We start from the raw sequence: 21,013 nt of genomic DNA, 5'->3' as shown, positions 1-21,013 counted from the left end.
GATAAAATTATACCCACAAAAAAACAGCAGTGCATGGAAAACCACCAAAAAAAAGACAGGGCATCCTCAACAGGAGTTATCCCCAAGACCGCACCAAACTGCAGAAGTAATGCAACAGTGCATTAACATAACAATACTGCGTTTTTATAGAAAAACCAGGAAAAAAATATCCATTGCATATTTAATCGCAACTACACGGCCGCCTGCAAAACTTTGCAGCCATAACAGGCAGCAGCCGATGCACTGATGTCTACCTTGTAGAACTTGGTAAACGCGTGGACAGACTACCAGGTCACCGCTTTACACACCTGAGCGACCGACGCTTGGTGTCGGAAGGCCCAAGATGTTCCGATCGCCCTTGTAAAGTGGGCCGTGACCGGAAAAAGGGGCACCTGCCCCTTCAAGGCGTAGGCTTGTACTACAATCTGTCTGACCCATCTGGAAATGGTAGCCGACGAGACCGCCATGCCTTTCTTTGGACCAGCCACCGAAACAAACAGTGCGTTTCACTTCCGAAAAGGAGCTGTGGCAGACAAATACACCTTCAGAGCCCTAACCACGTCAAGAGCGTGAAGGGCCACCTCCTTAGGGTGTTTCAGCTTAGGACACAGAGATGGTAATACAATGTCCTCATTGATACGAAAAGCTGAGACCACTTTCGGTAAAAAAAAAAAAAAAAAAAAAAAAAGACGGTTGCGGATGCCACACCACCTTATCCCTGTGGATAACCAGATAAGGCGACTTGCAGGACAAGGCCCCCAGTTCCGAAACCCTCCTGGCCGATGTGATGGCCATTAGAAAGACCACTTTCTGGGAAAGGGTCAACAGGGTAATCTCCCTGATGTTTTCAAACAACGTTTTGAAGCGCCAACAACACCAGGTTAAAATCCCATGGGGGTAGCGGTGGACGCACCAGAGGGACTACATGTCGTACCCCCTGAACGAAGGTACTCACTAAGGAGTGCGATGCCAGGGGTCGTTGAAAAAAGGAGACAGCGAAGGCTGAAATTTGCCCTTTGATGGTGCTCAATGCCAATCTCTGGTCTACTCCTTGCTGGAGAAACATATCCTAGATATGGAAAAAGAGCATGGGTGCCATCCTTTCTCCTCACACACGGAGATGTAGGCCTTCCAGATACAATGTTATATCTTCCGAGAAGATTTCCGTGCTCTCAACATAGTTGGAATCACCGAGTCCGACAGACCCGGTTTCTCAACACCTGGCTCTCAATAGCCATGCCGTTAAAGCCAGCGATGGTAAAGCAGGATGGAGAATCGGACCTTGAGACAGAAGGTCCTCTCGCAACGACAGTCCCCAGGGAGCGTCTGCCACCAGACGCACCAGGTCTGTGTACCAAGGATGCTGAGGCCAATCTGGGGCAATCAGTATCACTGGGATCCCCTGGGTTCCACTCTGAAGCAGATGTGGCAACAGTTTCAGTGGAGGAAAGGCATAGCTCAGCTGGTACGGATCCCACAGAGCCACCAGCGCATCTGATGCGTTGGCCCACGGATCTCTTGTCCTGGACATGAATCTTGGCACCTTCCGATTGAGAGAGGAGGCCAGTAGATCCACGTCTGGTGTGCCCCACTTCAGGCACAGCAACCTAAATATCTCCGGATGCAACGCCCATTCTCCTGGGTCCAGCATTAGTCGATTCAAATAGTCCGCCTGCCAGTTCTCCACTCCCGTGATATAAATGGCCGACAGGGCTGGTACGTGTCATTCTGCCCACTGAAGTATGTGAGCGACCTCCCGCCCATGCAGCGACTGAGCTTCTTGTTCCCTCTTGATAATTGATGTACGCCACAGCCGTGGCATTGTCTGACTGTATCCTGATCGGACAGCCTTGAAGTCTCATCGACCATGTGTAGAGGCACAGACTGATCGCTCTCAATTCGAGCAGATTGATCGGCAACTCCGATTCTTCCGTCAACCAGAGGCCCTAAACCAACTGAACCCCCATCACTCCACCCCAGCCGGATAGACTGGCGTCCATCGTGATCACCGTCCATTTCAGAGGAAGGAACGATTTTCCGGACTGAATCACCGAGGATCTCAACCACCAAATCAGTGAGTCTCTGACTGATTGGCTCACCTGGATCTATCGATCCAGGGACAACTGAGATTTGTCTCATTTTGTCAAAATCTCCTTCTACAGGACTCTGGTGTGGAACTGGGCATAAGGTACTGCCTCGAAGGAGGCTACCATGAGCCCCAATACACGCATGCAAAAGCGTAGCGACGACCACCTGCGGTTCATCAACAGTTTGACCGCCGATCTGAGAGTCTGCAATTTGTCTGAAGGGAGAAAAAGTCTTGCTTCCCTGGAGTCCAGCAGCAAGCCTAGGTACTCCAGACGCTGGGTTTGCACAATCACTGACTTTTTGAGGTTCAACAGCCACTAAAATTCTTGCAGGGTCTGCATGGTGATCGCCACATCCTCCCCTAATTCTTAGCCAGAAGATACCTTCAGGAGGAGATTATCTAGGTATCCCATGATTGCGATCCCACGTTGTCACAGCAACGCAAAACTGGATCCAGTACCTTGGTAAAGACTCGGGGGGGGCTGATGCCAGACCAAGAGAGCCACAAACTGGTAGTGGTCTTCCCGAACTGCAAATCGCAGAAACATTTGATGCCGAAGGCATATGGGTATGTGCAGGTACGCATGCTGGATGTCTAAGGATGCCAGGCGGTCCCCTTGCTGGAGTGCAGCGACTACTGAGAGAACCGATTCCATTCTGAACCTCTGCACTTTCACAAAGTGATTGAGGGCTTTTAGGTCCAAGATCGGACGTACCCCTTCCTTCTTGGGAACCACAAACAGATTTGGAGTAAAATCCCTGGAAGCGTACCGAGTCCGAAAACGGTACAATCACCCCGCAATTCAGCAAATCCCTTACCGTCCCCAACAGGGCCTCCCGGCGAACCGGGGATACGGGTATGCTGGAGGGGAAGAATCTGTTTGGCGGCCAAGAGAGAAACTATCTTGTAGCCTGTGGAAATCAGATTGCAGACCCGAAGGCGACCCCCCACCTGAGACATGGGTGGGGGCAAACCTCCATGCGGTAGCACTTTTATTGGCAGGCTTGTTAGACATGCAGTTCCAGGGACGTTTTTGACCGTCCGCGGGCGTCCTGTCGGGCTGGGGACATTTTGTCGAAGCTCCGGGCGGACGAAAAAGCCGTTTGTGAGCGGAAAAAGAGGGCCCTTGCCTACGGCGTGGCTCCTTAGCCTTCTTGGCCTGTGGGAATAGGGTACTCTTACCACCGGTGGCATTTTTAATTATGTCATCTAATGAGGCTCCAAAGAGACGGTCGCCAAGGAAGGGAAGATCCATGAGGGCTTTTTTGGATGGCTGGTCAGCAGACCAGCATTTTAGCCAAATTAGGCGCCTCAGCACCACAGCTGACACTGAAGCCCTGGATAACAGAGGGAGAGTATCCAGGGCCGGAGAAGCCTGTTGCTCTCCCAATTTGCGGTGCAAAAGTTTTGCCCACTCAGTCAGTGTTTGCGACACCAATGCGGATGCCAGTACAGGTCGCATGGCTGACGCCACAACTATAAACAAGGAATGAGCCACTGCCTCGGCCTTCCTGTCCATGGGATCCTTGAATGCAGGAGTCCCCTCAACCGGGAACGTGGTTACTTTATTTGGCCTGGATACTAGGGAGTGTCCACAACCGGAGGAGCCGACCACTTTTTGAGAAGGCTTTCCTCAAAGGGGTAAAGCACCACCATGTATTTGGGGACCGAAAAGGTCCGTTGCGGGCGACCCCATTCCTTGTAAACTAACTTGTCAAAATAAGTCAGATACGGGAACACCTTAGGTGAACTTGCGAGACCCAAAAGGCAAAAGAGACTGGTACATCAGCAGAGGGATCCGCTGGCTCCTGAATCTTCAGGGTATCACGCATAGCTGTAATAAGTGCTCCAACAAGCGCTTTGTCGCGCCTGGACCCGAACCGGGACTCATCCTCGCTATCCGAACGGTCCTGGTCAGCGTCATCTAACAAGACAGAGCAGGGGTCACCAGCCTCAGCAGGACCCAAGTCTGCGTCAGAGCTCTCCCCAGAGGACGGGGGGGGGGGGCAGGGGCCGCTTTTTAGCATTTTTCTTCCCACGCACTGCCTCCATCTTGGAAACAAACTAATTGAGGACTGCCATCAGGGTGTCCATGGGGACTGCATAGTTCGCAGGTGACCCGGTTGCAATTGCCTGGATTTTTGGAGAAAAAAACACCAGTTTCTGAAGCCATGCTGACCCTACCCTGTCTGCCAACCGAAGGGGACTTAGGACAGTGACAGTCCCACCCTCCATGCTGCAGCCGACTGAGGGGCTCTAACCCACCAGACTCACCACCCTGAGGAGTTCTGCGCTGTTCACAGCAGTGCCTGTAGACCCCTAGTGCTCCCAGGTGCAGAGGAATCCAAACTGTTTCAGTGTCAGTCCGTCAGAACGATCATTAAAACGATCTAAAAACGTGCTCAGACTACATTAAATGGCCGCCCAGAGTCCAGTAAAACAGACAGGAAGCTGAAAGCACATGTAGCTGCTTGCAGGAGAACACTGAAACGTGCTCAGGCATCTAGAAAATGGCCACCAGTGTCCCGAATAGGGAATCACTGTGAAAATGTACGCTTGAAGCCTAGAAGATCTGCTGCCTTTGCCCACACCTAAAATGGCCACCGGCCAGCTTCCATGAGGGACAGAGACATAAACATGGCAGACACATAGCACTGCACCGAAGACACAGCCAGACCCTCAAAGGCACCTCCCAGGAGCAAAACACACAGGATCCACGCACCACCAGCCAGCCAGTCCCCTATCCCAGGTGAGAGTCCTCAGGGATCTTACACACACACACACACACACCTCAGTACCACATGCAGCATCCCCCCCCCCGTGAGGGGGAGGCAAGGGAAGATAGGGGGGGCGGAGGGAAGATAGGGGCAGGGGAGAGGAGAGAGAGAAGAGAGGGAGGTGAGGGACCCCCGAATCGACCTCCCAGGGAATGCCCAGCTGCTCAACCCCACTGGGGCAGGGAGAGCTGTACTTACCAGTCCTGAAGCTGGGAGATATTCTATTGTAGATCTACACCTGATCGGTACAGGGTAGCTACTGGCCTCGGCATACTGTGGCGCAGACATCAGTAGCCTGGTCATATGTACACCCCGAAGCATAAAAGCTCACTGACCACCTCTGGAGCTGAGGTATGTCGTGGCCTGCCAAGCCATAGCTGCGACCTGCAAACACTCGATGGCCAGACTGGGGAGACTACAAGGATAAGGGTATCCAGCCTGTCACCCAGCCAGCTGTTGATAGTAGATCACAAGATCAGTCATCTTGTGCAAAAATCCAAGCTTTTGCATAAAAAAAAAAAATACGGACCAATGGGCCCGCAGGGTTCCTAGGTCCTTCTCCTTTATTAGGCAAAGTAAAGCTGATGCTGCTTTGCAAGGTGGGGGGTTGTAGCCTGAGGGACCGCCCCCTGGGCGGGAACTAAGAGTTGAGTGTTGCGTTACAACTATGCCTAGTATTCTCCTAGTGATAAGGCTAACAAACCCATTTGTTACAGAGAGGAGCTGTGTCGGCCGGTGAATATAAGAGAAATATATAATGTTTGGGGGTTCTGAGTAATTTTCTAGCAAACAAATTATGATTTTTATGCGTAGGAGAGGAGTGCCAGAATAGGCCCGGTATTGAAGTGATTTAAAAAAAAAAAAAAATAGAGCTAAGGTAAAATGAAAAGTATACATTTTTCTGTAATTTTTCGCGCGTTCAAATTACATAAAAAAAAAATGATTCTAGTATAAAGCATGACACAGTTATATACAAAAGGAGAATGTTGCTCTATTTTATGTAAACACTAGAAAAATTACCGAACAAAATTAATATAAAGAAAATGTAAAATATTAGTGTTCAGAAAAAAATAAACAAAAAGAAAAAAGAATTAGGAAATCAATATGTATGAGTAAAAGGTAGTTACTTAGGCTTGATTAGGGTAAAAGATAGTTTAATCATTTTTTTTTGGCAACAGTTAATTTTTTTTGGTCATGTAACTAATGGACATTAAAAACAGATCAAGGCTCATCCCTTTGAACAGTAGATACAAAAGAAAACAATGTTACTTGTATCTCTATCTCCAGTCTGAGCACTGTTGAGAAACATTGAGTCAGACAGTCTTTTTTTTTTATAGCAGCAGCTTATACAGATGCTGTTTTTACACAGCAGCTGCCGGCTGTCATTTTGACAGTAGGACATTGCTGGCAACTGCAGGGGGCAGCAAAGCAGGACAACTGGGTGCACTACACAAAACACACACATATTGATGACATAGCAATTTAATCTACTCAGTGTAATATTTTAAAGAACCCCAATTTGAAGCATGCTTTCTGGTTTTCTTAACAAAAAAAAAAGGGAAGAAGATTCAAAATTTCAGTGAGACAAGCAGGTATAAAAAGTTGATCAAATATTTGAATACTTTTTCAGCACACTTACCTTGAGCCAGTCTTTCCAGTCTTTTTCCATGCTCTGGTGGTATGGAATACCTTGAGACAGAAAAATAAAATAAATAAAAACACTTGATCACAAAACTTCAAGCGATTAAGAATTTAATGCTACATAATGCCTACATACTGTATGGACAGATTTACACTACGTGACTTTTAAAGAATACCATTTTAAAGAACTTGTAATGGCAGGTTTTATCTTAATGCATTCTATGCATTAAGATAAAAGGTATTCTGTGTGCAGCAGCCCCCCTAACACTTACCTGAGCCCCATCTGTGTCCAGCAATGTCCATGAGTGTCTTAGCCTTCCGAGACTGTCCCTCCTTATTGGTGGAGACACAGCAGCGGTGCCAGCCGCCAAAGTCAGCCAGCCAATCAGGGGAGAGAGAGGGTGGGGGGTCAGGCATAGCTGAATGGACATAGGGAGCTGTGACTTAGCTTGGGTGCCCCTATAGCAAGCTGCTTGCTGTGGGGGAACTCAACAGGTTGGGGGGGGGCAGGGGCACAGAAGAGACACCCGAGAGGAGGATCTGGGCTGCTCTGTGTAAATCCACTGAAACAGCACAGGTAAGTAGAACACGTTTCTTAATTTTTATAGGAAAAACAACAAGACTTTACAATCACTTTAACCACTCCACACCCGCGCTATAGCTGAAAGACGGCTACAGCACGGGGCTTAATTGCCAGTTTACCTGTTCCCTGCTTGCGCTTCAGGGAACACAGATCATGGTAAATGGCCAATCACAGCAGCAATTTGGCACTCGAATAGCGTGTCCAATAGGAGATTATCTCAAATGTAAACATATGAGATCATCTCTCATTGCTGGCTCTCCCTCCTCACACAGAGACCGCATGTGAGGCGTGAGCTTCTGTGCTGCAGATTCTGTGAGTGCCAACACAGTTGAAACACAGTAAATACAATGCCCATTGTTAGTGCCACAGTACCTATCAGTGTCAGTGCCATCTGTTATCAGTGCCACATCAGTGTCATCAGTGCCATGTGTCATCAGTGCCCACCAACAATGTCTAGAAAATCATTTTCAGCTGAGGCGGCGTACAATATTCTTGCGGTCGACGAGAGCAACGGGGAGCTCTCCACTTCGGATTCCTCCTCAAATTCATATTCCGAGTCTGACGTTGACTACGCACCTGTCCTAAGCAGTGGAACACCGACAACCTCTGAGGAGGACAATTGTCTGCCCGCCAGACGAAGTTGTTATGGTGAGGAGGCAGTGCCATCCACCAGCACCGCAGTGCCTCGGCAAGAAAGACCAAATACCAGTGGGGCGTCACCTCAGTCCCAAAGGGTTAAGTCCCATGCCAGCCTTCCCTATTCCCTTCAGAACCCCTTGTGGCTCCCTCCTAATTCAGGAGAAGCCAACATTCCCCCTTTCACTGCCCAGCCAGGAGTCCAGGTAGACACAAAAAATTTCCCCAATAGATTTTTTTTTCCCCATTTCATTTTTACTGAGGACACGCAAGCATGAATTATGGCCCAGTGAAACCTGTATGCACAACAATTCATAGCAAGTAACCCAACGTCATATTATGCCTGCCCCTACGAGTGGAGAGCCCTAACAGTGGAGGAGTTTAAGATTTTTTTTGGTCCTCACATTCTGTATGGGACTAACCAAAAAAAAAAAAACTAATTGTGTTCATATTGGTCAACCCACCCCATCCACCACATGCCCATCTTTTCCTCAGTGAAGCCTAGAACCAGATATCTCATGAGTATGAGGTTCCTACATTATAATGATAATACCCAGTGCCCTCTCCGAAATGACCCAAATTATGATAAGCTTTATAAAATTCGGCCACTCCTAAATTATTTTTCTGAAATCTTCCTCCAGTAGTTTACCCCAGACCAACACATATGCATGGATGAGTCACTTAATAAATTTACTGGCAGGCTGGGCTTCAAACAATTTATTCCCACCAAAAGGGGCCGCCATGGGATGAAGCTGTATAATTTGTGCAACTGAGCCACAAGGTATACATGTGCCTCCATGGTATACGAGCGGAAGGAAACCCAGCTGCATCCCCCTGATTGCCCAGACTACTTGGGATCAGGCAAGAAAGTTGTTTGGGAACTCATAAATGCACTCCTGGAGAAAGGCTACCATTTGTACGTAGATAACCTTTATATGAGTTTGCCCCTGTTCTGAAACCTTCACAAGAACAACACTCTAGCAAGTGGCACCGTAAGGATGGACCGGAAGGGCTTTCCTCAAAGCCTCGTCAACAATAAAAGTTATGAAGAGGGGAGTAAGTTTGCGTAATGAGGAAATTCTGGCTGTGAAGTGAAGTGGAGGGACAGAAGGGATGTCTACATGCTTTCTTCGATCCACAACACCTTTGTGGAGATCACCAGGAAGAATGGCCCAATCCAAAAGCCAACATGTATCCACGAATACAATATGTGCATGGGGGGTCTTGACTTCAACAACCGAATGCTCAAACCCTAACTTGCCACAAGGCAAACATATCCATGGTATAAAAAAATGTATCAATTTGTTTAATTAATTTGGCCATATACAACACCTATATTATCTATAGCAACTTCACTGAAAGCCCCAAACCCTTCCTTGGCTACCAGGAGGAAATCACCACTGGCCTCACATTCCCAAATGGCCTACCAGAAAACATTTAATCCGATGTGATTAGCAGACTCTGCAAACGCCATTTTCCTGATAAAATCCTTCCCAGACCAACAGGCCAAAAACTTCAGAAAAAATGCTGGGTGTGCACTAGGAGGAGGAGTTGCATAGTTGACTGTTTCCGCCATTACCATACTTCAGTAAATTAGTGAAATACGGTAAACATAACCCTCACTTCCTGCCATTTACCGCCACACCCCTTATGCCTGTGCTTGCTCTGTCACTGACCCTGGCTTGTTATTTGACCACACTTCTGCCTACAGATACTGTACATACCTCTGCCTGATCTGGAACTGATCCTGGACTGTTTGACCATGCCTTTTGCCTGCCTCTTGGACTGATCTTGTACCCTGCTACTGAACTAGTGGGATTCATAACACAGGGGTCTCACATATGTGAGGGGCTCCAGAATTGTTTTTCTGGATGAAGAAAACTATTTTTTTTTGTTTTCTTCATTCCTAGATTAGGGTCTGGAGACGCAGAGGCTTCAAAAAGATTTGGGTGGGAGAAGCCTCTACCTCTGTCCCCATTCTGTCCTGAACGAGGCCCTACTTCTGCCTGCTGCATGTAGGAATTCTGCCATCATGCCTCTGCATGTCGCATGGACTGACCACACCACATGGACCATGTTCCTGCCTACTACCAGGACCAATATTTTGGCACTGCTGACAATCTCTGCCTGCACTGACCCTGGACTGTATATGAACAGTATCCCTGCCTGCACCAACTATGGACAGTACTCCTGCCTGTTGCCTGGACAATTGCGTTCACTTTTGCTGACAGAGTCCCTGCCTGCTGGCTGGACCAGCGCCAACCTCCTGTGGACAACTGTGCTACTAAAACCACAGGTAATCTTTTATTTACTCTTTGCTCAGCAGAATGTATTTTGGGGTGTAATTCTTGGTATGTGCATGCTATGTGTCAAAAGAACACCTGACGGTGTGTTGGAAATAGCTTATAACTGGACAACTTTGTGTAAAAAAAATAAAAAAGTTATTTTTTTCCCACATTTTCCAAAAACATCTTGAACCGTTCCAAGGACTAATTATGCCTCAGATTATACATTGGGGTGTTTGGAAATGCCCACAAAATGACTGCAAAAGCTTTGTCCTGGTGCTCCAGGGCCTTCAAAAGTATAATAGGTAGTCAATAAGTTAGATGTGCAATTTATGCTCCTAAAACACCTGATGGTGCTCCCTGCATGTTGGGCCTCTCTATGTGGCTAGGCTGTGAAAAACACATGTGGTATCGCCATACTCAGGAGTAGCAGAATGTATTTTGGGGTGTCATTTGTGGTATACATATGCCATGTGAGAGAAATAACCTATTACAATGACAATTTTGTGGAAAAAAAAAATGTAATAAAAATCATTTTGTAAAGAATTGTGGGAAAAAATTTCATCAAAAACCTCACCATGCATCTTGCTAAATACCTTGGAATGTCTACTTTCAAAAAAAGGGGTAATTTGAGGGGTTTTTGTACTTTCCTGGCTTGTTCGGGTCGCAAGAAATGAGATAGGCCAGCAGTACATCAGGTGTGATCAATTTTGTATGATTTGCACGACAGCTTGTAGACTAAGGGCCGGTTCACACTGCGGGCGATGCGAGGCGACACGACTTGCCTCGCCGCAATCTGACAAGTCGCCCCCGTTCTGTACAATGGAACCGTTCTGAGAGGAGCGACTCGAGTCGCTCCGACTGAGAAAAAAGGTTCCTGTACTACTTCTGGGCGATCTCGGGGCGACTTGCATTGACTTCTATACAGAAGTCATTTGCAAATCGCCGCTGAGGTCGCGGCAGGTCGCGGCAGGTCGCGGCGAGGCAAGTCGGTGTCGCCTCGCATCGCCCGCAGTGTGAACCGGCCCTAACTTTCACACAGACCAAAAAATATCCACCTATTTGTTTTTGTTTTTACCAAAGATAGGCCAGCAGTATAAATTGTGGGCAAAATTTATGAAGAAAAATTAATTTGCTAAATTTTATCACAGAAATGGAGAAAATGTGTTTTTTTTTTTTTTTCTGGCTTTTTTAATTTATAGCACAAATTATAAGCTCTATTTGTATGAAAAAAAAAGGACAAAAAAAAATAATTTGGGTACAGTATTACATGACTGAGTAATTGTCATTCAAGGCGTGAGAGCACTGAAAGCTGAAAATTGGTCTCGGCAGGAGGGGGGGGGGGGGGGGGGGTTTAGGTGCCCAGTAGGCAAGTGGTTAAGTTAAAAACCTAATTTGTTTAGCATGAGATAAAGAGAATGGGGCTGATTTATAAGGTTTTGGCCAAAATGAACAAGTAGACTATAAAAAGACTATACAAGATAAAAAAATATACTATACTAAGAGTCCTTTTGTTTCAATACCAGTTCAAGTATATTTGGGCATTCACCTGGTCTGAAAGAGTGAAGGAGTTCCTTGTGTGACTGCAGAAAGACTGGTGGAGAGGACCCAGGCAAATGAAGCAGCTTATGTAGGATTCTTATTTTGATTCTAATGCCGCGTACACACGACCAGACTTTGAGGGACTAAGTCTGACAGACTTTCGATGGAGTTTTGACAGAGTTCTGACAGAGTTCTGACGGACTTTCCGAATGAACGGACTTGGCCACACACAATCACACCAAAGTCCGATGGAATCGAACGTGATGACGTATGACTGGACTAGAATAAGGAAGTTCATAGCCAGTAGCCAATAACTGCCCTAGCGTCGGTTTTAGTCCGTCAGGCTAGCACACACACAAGCAGATTTCTCAGTAGGAACTGGGTCTGGCAGAGTTCTGTCGGAAAAATTTGAAACATGTTCCATTTCTAAAGTCTGTCAGACTTTTGCAAATCAAAAGTCCGCTGCAGCCCACACACGTTCGAATAGTCTGCCGGAATCATTCCGTCAGACTTTTGATGTTGAAAAGTTTGGTCGTGTGTACGCGGCATAAGACATTCAGTCCTCTTTATCTTGGCAGCCTTTTAACGGAATGATTTCTAGAGAATTTTTATGAAAGTAAATTTTACGTAGATTAAGAGTGCGTGCAATACCAACAAAGTTTAAGGTTATCGTAAAAGAAACTGCCCTATTAAGATATTTTTCTCTTTCTAACACAGTGGTAAAGTGTGTGAACCCCTTGTAATTAACTGACTTTCCGCAGTAATTTGCCATAAAATGTTATCTGATCCTCATCGAAGGCTGGCTTTACATTATTAAATTTTCCTTTAGATTTACCAAAACCATAGAATATGAGGTCAAACCTTAACACTTTCCATTTGTAGGCAATTAAGCAGGCCTTTGCACTACACTGTTAAAAGTAAATCAAGAAATTGGGTTAAGATCTGGGCTCTGATCGGACCACTCCAAAAGGCTTAGGGTCGTTGTGCTGCCCTACTTCTATTAAGCTTCAGCTGGTGGACAGCCACCCTGATATTCTCCTGTTAGATAAGTTTGGTAAACTTGTGAAATAATTTTCCCCTCGGTGATGGCAAGTGGTGCAGGCCCTGAGGTAGAAAAGCCAGCCAAAATCATGATGTTCCCTCCACTGGTGGGATGATGATTTAAGTTGTGCCCTTTTTGTGCCATTTATAGTGCTGAGTATTCTTCCCGAGCAATTTGACTTTTGTTTCATCAGTCTACAAAACATTTTCCCAGTAGCGCTGCAGTTTGCCAAGGTGGTCAAGAAGAGAAGTGGGTGTACCTGGGAGGCAAGGAGTGGATGCGCCTGGCAGGCAGAGCAAAAAGCTTGCTTTCCTCTGCTGACAGAGGATCTACTGTCATCGGTCTCACGACAGTTTATTTACAAGTGAATCGGAAATGCACATGTGCAATAGTACAAAGCTAAGGATGCAGCCCATAACACAAAGTAATACAATATGCAATGTAGATTATTTTGGTAAAAGAATCATGGAGTTATGCGTAAAGTAGATAATCAATATAAATAATGTAAAAAAATATGTGGAGGCTTTAAAACCACTTTAGTCCCCACATAACACTGCAAATATTTTAAGCATCACTAATCATGCCTGGTTTACTACACTGACAATCGTCCTGCAATTTTGGGGCCGAAACCGTGCTAATAGCGCTCCAAGCTTATACTTCACTGCAGATCTGTAAAAGAAAGCTTGCCAAAAAATCTTTGCAATTGACATAACTGAGAAAGTATTTCTTTTTTTCTTAAAACTGGAGTTACACTATAGATTGCAAATATTGTTAAATGTTGGTTGATAAACACTCTTGCTGATAAAACCATATTGCCTGTAAGCGTTAAATGGAATACAGAGCTAAGATAAGATTGGTAACAACTAACAGTTAAACAGCAACACTCAAAGCCAAGTAAAACCTTGAAATGTATACACAAGTGTGTGCACGAGAAATAAAAATGTTTAGTGAAAATAGCTTCTTATTCCAAGGACTGTACAAAGGACAGAGCAATATCTGTTCTGTATGGAAGAAAAGACAAGTTTACTTTCATTACAGGAAAGGGTTTGTTATGGTAGAAAAGGTTAATCTGAGTAAATCCCATTCGCATGAAGCTGTAATGGTAAACAATAATGGAATATAAAAATAGATTGGATGCCATTAGTACACCTAATGGCATCCACGGTTCTATTTTCAAAAAAATAGTATGGTAATTATTTGATCGAAGAATTCTCTTACCCCACTCCCCAGGGAGAAAATGCATACAGTTGCCTTGGGTGTAGTCTTTTACTGGACCAAAAAAAAAAAACTGCCTAATTTGTATTCTACAGCTGCCAGTGTGGGTGAAAATATGCCTCATCTGCTGACTGTAAAAGACCAAGCGACAGTCATGGTCAAAAATATTGACAGAATGCACCACTTTGGCCAGAAAATTGTTGCAATTACAAATGTTTAAGCATTCTCATGTTTATTTCTTTTGTTTGTATCGGTATGACACAAAAAGAGAAAAAAACAAAACAAAAAAGCAAAATCTGACACATTCCAAGCAAAACTCCAAAAACGGACTAGACAAACTTATTGTAACCGTCTCAAAATTTTAAGAAATATAGGCATTCCAAGTTTGTAATTCTCCTCGTAGTATGTAATTAAATCCACCTATATCAATTGACAGGTGCTGACAATATAGAAAATCACACCAGCAACCAGTTAAAATGGTGAAAACATCACTCAGCCTGTTGTGTGTCTGTGTGCCACACAGGGCATTGAGAAGAGAAAGAGCAGCAAATAATTGTTTGAGGATTTGAGAACAAAAAATGGTTGAAAAGCATAGACAATCTCCAGACATCTTGTTGTTCCTGTGTCCACTGTGTGCAACATTGTTAAGAAGTTTACAGCCCATGGCACTGTAGCCAATCTCCCTGGACGAGGATGAAAGAGAAAAATTGAACAAAGACTACAACAAAGGATTGTTCGAATGGTGGATAAAGAACCTTGATCAACTTCCAGACAAATTCAATCTGACCTTCAGGCACAGGGTACAACGGTGTCAGCTCGCACTATACGTCACCATCTGAACAAAAAGGGACTCTATGGTGGGAGACCCGGGAGAAGCCCACTGCTGACACAAACAAAAAAAAAAAGCCAGACTAGAGTTTACCAAAACTTATCTGAAGAAGCCAAAAGTATTTTGGGAGAATTCTGTTTTCAGAATAAGAAATAAGGGCCTTTAAAGAAAAGAATACAGTCCCTACAGTCAAACATGGTGGAGGTTCACTGATGTTTCAGGCACTGGATGTCTTCACCATGTGCACTGCATTATGAAATCTAAGGGCTACCAAAGAATTCTGGGGTGCAATGTAGGGCCCAGTGTCAGAAAGTTGTGTCTCAATTAGAGGTCACGGGTCTTACAGTAGGACAATGACCCAAAGCACGCGTCAAAAAGCACTCAGAAATGGCAAAAGACAAAGTGCTGGAGAGTACTGAACTGGCCAGCAATGAGCCCATATCTAAAATCCAATAGAGCACCTGTGTAGAGATTTCAAAACAGCAGTTGGGAAAAGGAACCATTACAACCTGGAGCAGTTGGCAAAAGAGTGGTCCAAAACTCCAGTAGAGAAGTTTAAAACTCACTGATGGTTACAGGAAGCAATTGATTTCAGTTATTTTTTCCAAGGGGTGTGCTACCAAAGATTAAATTGAGGGTGCCAATAATTTTGTCCAGTCTGTTTTTGGAGTTGTGGATATTGTTACAGCCCCTGTTAATTGATACAGATGAGTATAATTAAAAATTACAGGAGCATTACAAACTTGAAATGCAATTATGTCTTACAAGTTTGACAAGTTGCCAATAATTTGACTAATGGAATTTTCCCATTTTGGAGTTTTTTTTCAGAATGTGTCAGTATGGCCGTTTGTCTCTCCACTTTGTGTCATACTAATACAAACAAAAGAAATAAAACACGAGAATGCCTAAACATTTGCAATTGCAACAATTTTCTGGGCGAAGTGGGGCATTATCTGACAGAAATGCAGGTGTGCCAATATTTTTGGCCATGACTGCATATTAAAAAAAAAAAATGAATAATAAGTATAACAAGTAGCAATAAATACAGGTACTAATCCCTCCCTACTTTATCCCAAACTGGAAAGTTTTAGCTGAAGGTGATCACAAACTCAAAGTAAGGAAAAAGTGCAACTATGGGCACTCCTTTCTGCTCAATTCATAGAAGCCATACTACAGCTTCTATGAATTAAATGGGATCTATGAATGGAGGCAGATGATTGAAAGGTCCGCCTCCTCCATTAATAGATCCAGCATCACTCATAAAAGTTGTAGTAATGGCTTCTGTAAAGGGAGCAGCTGTAAACTTAAATAGGAGGTCATCGGCCTTGGTATGGATTTTATTTTATTTCACATATTTATTTTTTAATTTTTGATTTTTGTTTACATTCTGATGACAGCAGGGAATCCCCCTCTGACAGCAGGGATGAGTCATGGTTGTTAGGATGCCAGCAGGTGCCGACTTAACTACAGTAAAACCTTGGATTGAGAGCATAATTTGTTCCGGTTCCAAAGTCTTTGACTGGAGTTCCATTTTAAGGGCCAGTTTACACCACAATTCCTGTGTTTCAGATGTGATTTTGCATGCATGTTTCTGATGCATTTTTGATGCGTTCCAGGGCATTACTACCTCATGGTGTGAACTAGGGCCATTGGAATCCATGTTAAAACACAGTCAGTGCATTTTGATGCAGAATTAAAATGCACTGGACTACATCTGGGGTAAACCAGCCCTAAAAGAAACCTGTACCAAGGGAAACAGGTAGGCTGCCATTGCTGACCTTTTAGTTGCTGTGCCTTATCTGGCTTCAATGCTCCTGGAACAAGCATGAAAATGGAGAGAGACAAAACTCCCGTCCTGCATATTTGTTCAAGGTCAGTAGCTGAAAGCACCCAAAACTACTGAACCAGTAGAACAGCTAATGATAAATAGGAAAGGTCAACACTGGCAGCCACCATACTTCCTCAGTAAAAGTACATTTAACAATTCATACAGTGCATCCAGAAAGTATTCACAGCGCTTAATTTTTTCCCACATTTTATGTTACATCCTTATTCCTAAATGGATTCAATTCATTATTTTACTCAAAATTCTAAAAACAAATACATCATGACAACATAAAAGACGTTTGTGTGAAATCTTTGCAAATTTATTAAAAAAAATCAAAAAACGAAAATAATCACATGTCACAAGTATTCACAGCCTTTGCCATGACACTTAATAATTGAGCTCAGGTGCATCCTGTTTCCATCGATCATCCTTGAGAGGTTTCTACAACTTGATTGGAGTCCACCTGTGGTAAATTCAGTTGATTGGACATGACTTGGAAAGGCGCACACCTGTCTATAGAAAAGGTCCTACAGTTATCACTGCATATTAGAGCACAAACCAAGCCATGAAGTCCAAGAAATTGTCTGTAGACCTCCGAGACAGGATTTTTTTTTTTTTTTTTTTTAATCGAGGGACAGATCTGGGGAAGGGTACAGAAAACTTTCTGCAGCATTTATGGTACCAATGAGCAAAGTGGCCTCCATCATCCATAAATTGAAGATGTTGGAACCACCAGGACTCTTCCTAGAGTGAGCTGCCTGGTCATGCTGAGTGATCGTGGGAAGAAAGGCCTTATGGTCAGTACACGCGATCTGAAAAATGGACAAAAAATACCGCATTTGAGAGTCAATCGTGACAATTCATCTGATATACGACCACACAAGCAGGAAAATGTTCCTCGTACGATACCAGATTGTACGATTTTCGTTTAGTCGGTACAGTTGTCCTCCGAAATATGCAAATGCATTACAACACGTCACTTCCGATTTATTTTATTTTTTTCTGTCGTACGAGATTTTCATTGCTTTAGTAACCTATTCAATTTCTACTTGCGACTATTAAGTGAAAAAAGTTGTGCAATCTGTCATCTGATATTCGGATTGTGTGTACGGGCAATTAGTCAGGGAGGTGCCCAAGAGCCCAATGGCCCTCTGACTGAGCTCCAGCATTTGTGGAGAGAGGAGAACCTTCACGAACAACAACCATCTCTTAAACACTCCACGAATCAGACTTGAATGGTAGAGTGGCCAGACGGACCCACTCCTCAGTAAAAAGGCACATGACAGCCCATCTGAAGTTTGCCAAAAGGCACCTGAAGGACTGGCCATGAGAAACAGATTTTTTGAATTGTTTAGCCTGAATGGCAAGCGTTGTGTGGAGGAAAACCAGGCACCACTCATCACCTGGCCAATACCATGTCTACAGAAAAAGCATGTTGGTGGCAGCATTATTCTGTGGGGATGTTTTGAATGAAACCTGCTCCAGAACGCTCTGGACCTCTGACTGGGGCAAAGGTTTTTCCAACAGGACAACGACCCTAAGTACACAGTCAAGATAACAAATGAGTGGCTATGGGACAACTCTGTGAATGTCCTTGAGTGGCCCAGCCAGAGCCCAGACTTGAACCCGATTGAAAATCTATGGAGAGACGTGAAAATGGCTGTGAACTGATGCTCCTCATCCAAACTGATGGAGCTTGAGAGATCTTGCAAAGAAGAATGGGAGAAACTGCCCAAAAATAGGTGTGCAAAGCTGGTAGCATCATACTCAAAAAGACTTGAGGCTGCAATTGATGCCAAAGGTGTTTTAAACAAAGTATTGAGCAAAGGCTGTGAATACTTACAGTATCTCACAAAAGTGAGTACACCCCTCACATTTTTGTAATTATATTCCATCTTTTCATGTGATAACCCTGAAGAAATTACATTTTGCTACAATGTAAAGTAGTGAGTGTACAGCTTTTATAACGGTGTAAATTTGCTGTCCCCTCAAAATAACTCGCAGCCATTAATGTCTAAACTGTCTGCAACAAAAGTGAGTACACCCCTAAGTGAAAATGTCCAAATTGGGCCCAACTTGTCAATTTTTTGTGTGGACACCATTATTTGGCGGCACTGCCTTAACTCTCTTGGGCATGGAGTTCACCAGAACTTCACAGGTTGCCAATGGAGTCCTCTTTCACGCCTCCATGATGAAATCACGGAGCTGGTAGATGTTAGAGACCTTGCTCTCCACCTTCCGTTTGCAGATGCCCCATAGGGTTTAGGTCTGGAGACATGCTTGGTCAGGCCATCACCTCTACCCTCAGCTTCTTTAGCAAGGCAGTGGTTGTCTTGGAGGTATGTTTGGGGAATACTGCCCTTCGGCCCAGTATCTGAAGAGAGGGGATCATGCTCTGCTTCAGTATGTCACAGTACATGTTGGCATTCATGGTTCCCTCAATAAACTGTAGCTCCCCAGTGCCGGCAGCCCCAGACCATGACACTCCCACCACCATACTTGACTGTAGACAAGACACTTACTAAAAAAAAGACACTTGTCTTTTTACTCCTCACCTGCCACCACTCACGCTTGACACCATCTGAACAAATATGTTTATCTTGATCTCATTGGACCACAGGACATGGTTCCAGTAATCTATGTACTTCGTCTGCTTGTCTTCAGCAAACGGTTTGAGGGCTTTATTATGCACCATCTTTAGAAGAGACTTCCTTCTGTGACAACAGCCATGCAGACCAATTTGATGCAGTGTGCGTATGATTTGAGCACAGACAGGCTGACCCCCACCCTTTCAACCTCTGCAGCAATGTATATAAACGAAAATAAAACATATCCATAAGAATTGCATGTAAACTAGAGCAACAAATCCAGGTTGCTAGTGCAAAGTGTTGACAATGACCAATCTTTGACCAGTGAAATAGAGTGCTCATCTCCCAAGTGATAGTACAAAAAGAAAAGAAAAAACTATTGAATCGTACATATAAACTTCATAAGACAACATAGATTAGAGTGTCCATAAAAATTTCAACAGTATTTTTGCCGTGCAATGTATACTGGTTATGCGGATCCAAGAAATAAAGTGCTGGTAAACCCAATTCAAAAAACAGTGCTGCTAGCAGTGGATGGCCAGTGCGATCCTTCGTGCTATTCAAGTATATGGGTGTCCCCTTACCTTACTGCTGTAAGGTAACAGCATGAAATTATGTTTTGGGTTCTTTGTGACCGTCCCCTTAAAGACTCCTAGCGTGGTAGCCCAGGTCCTTGCTGGTGTCTCTATCCTGCCTGCAGCCAGCATTTAATGTCCTTTTTAAGAGCGACCTTAGGGTATCTAGGATGAAGGTTCTCACCAGTATATCATAAATGGGAATTAGAAAAAGGAGGGATTCCCCATATAGTGTAGTATATCAAAGCTTTTATCATTTACAAAGATTAGGACAGGTCTTCCGCTGAATATCAAAACGGTCAGGCAATGTAAAAACGAGCAGAGAGCTCGATCGGTGTCACTTCCAGTGTCACATTCCCGGCGCGCGTTTGTCACGATCACGTGACTTCATCTGGGATGACGTGCGTGTGCATGTGTGTGTGTGTGTGTTAGACCAATATTTTACTGAAGACCTGGTCTTCGGAAGTCAAGCAGCGGCCATATTTACAGTCAGTATGGTCACTAGAAGTGGGTCGGTGGACATCTTTAGGGTTGGAAAAAAGGAAGTTAAACATCCAGTTTGCATTATTCAAACAGTGGCACAGGTAGCAGAAGCGCTGTAACAGCCAAAATCATTTTAATAAACAGTCTATCGGTTGTTCCGGCATACACTTGGGCATAAATCAACCTGGGAGGCGATTGCCAGTGTGTCCATGTGTACGCTCCACCCAAAGATGGAAAAAAAAAAAAAAAGGGGGGGGGACGCCGGGAACAAAGAAAAATATTAAAAAACAAAAATATCCATAAAAAAGAAACGCATTAAAAAGACTCAGAAGATATAGGAAAAATACCGGAAAAAATACACAATAGAAGATTCAGATAAAAAAAAACATGAGGACGGTGCGTTCTAATAGCATATAAAATATTTAATATGTGTATAGCCACCAGACATGATGTTTCTATTCAGGTACATATGTATCATAAAACCTGGCTCATATCTAGCAACGTTTCCATTAGAACATAATACTTCAGGAAAAATCCTATAAGCAAACATAATACTTCAATATTCCTAAATATAAAAATGCCAAATATATACTGCAACACTAGAGGATAGCTTACATTAAAAAAAAAATTTTAAAAATTAATAAAAATATGTAAATGGGAGCAAAAGTGGTGGAAAATGTCTTTTTAGTAAAGGAATTGGTGTAGGGGAGGTACAATAAAAACGGAGGAAGACAAGGAAAAAATAGAGAAAGGAGGAAGAGGGAAGGTCAAGTGAGGGGAGAGTTGTTCTTCAGAGGACTTGGTTAAGAGAAGCACATATAGTTGAGGAGGTCATATATAGCTTTTGATCAAGTTAAAAATATTGATAAAAGGGGTATGTAGCCATTAGTCAGGGTTAGA

General features: G+C 44.1%; 1 protein-coding gene across 2 annotated transcripts in view; it reads right to left on the bottom strand.

Moving 5' to 3' along the window:
* The window catches only part of KDM4C (lysine demethylase 4C), a 732,113-nt gene that overhangs the window by 602,341 nt on the left and 108,759 nt on the right, over window positions 1-21,013 (bottom strand). For both annotated transcript variants that reach the window (XM_077475057.1, XM_077475058.1), the window contains exon 6: window positions 6,506-6,555. In XM_077475057.1, coding sequence (XP_077331183.1) covers window positions 6,506-6,555 — 50 coding nt within the window. The remainder of the gene's footprint in view (window positions 1-6,505; window positions 6,556-21,013) is intronic.

The sequence above is a fragment of the Lithobates pipiens genome, unplaced genomic scaffold, assembly GCF_037356315.1.
Source record: "Lithobates pipiens isolate NorthernLeopardFrog02 unplaced genomic scaffold, aLitPip1_a1.2 Scaffold_13, whole genome shotgun sequence".
Classification (NCBI taxonomy): Eukaryota; Metazoa; Chordata; class Amphibia; order Anura; family Ranidae; genus Lithobates; species Lithobates pipiens.
The sequence above is the reverse complement of the archived record's forward strand: the minus strand, read 5'-3'. Positions and strand labels throughout refer to the sequence as shown.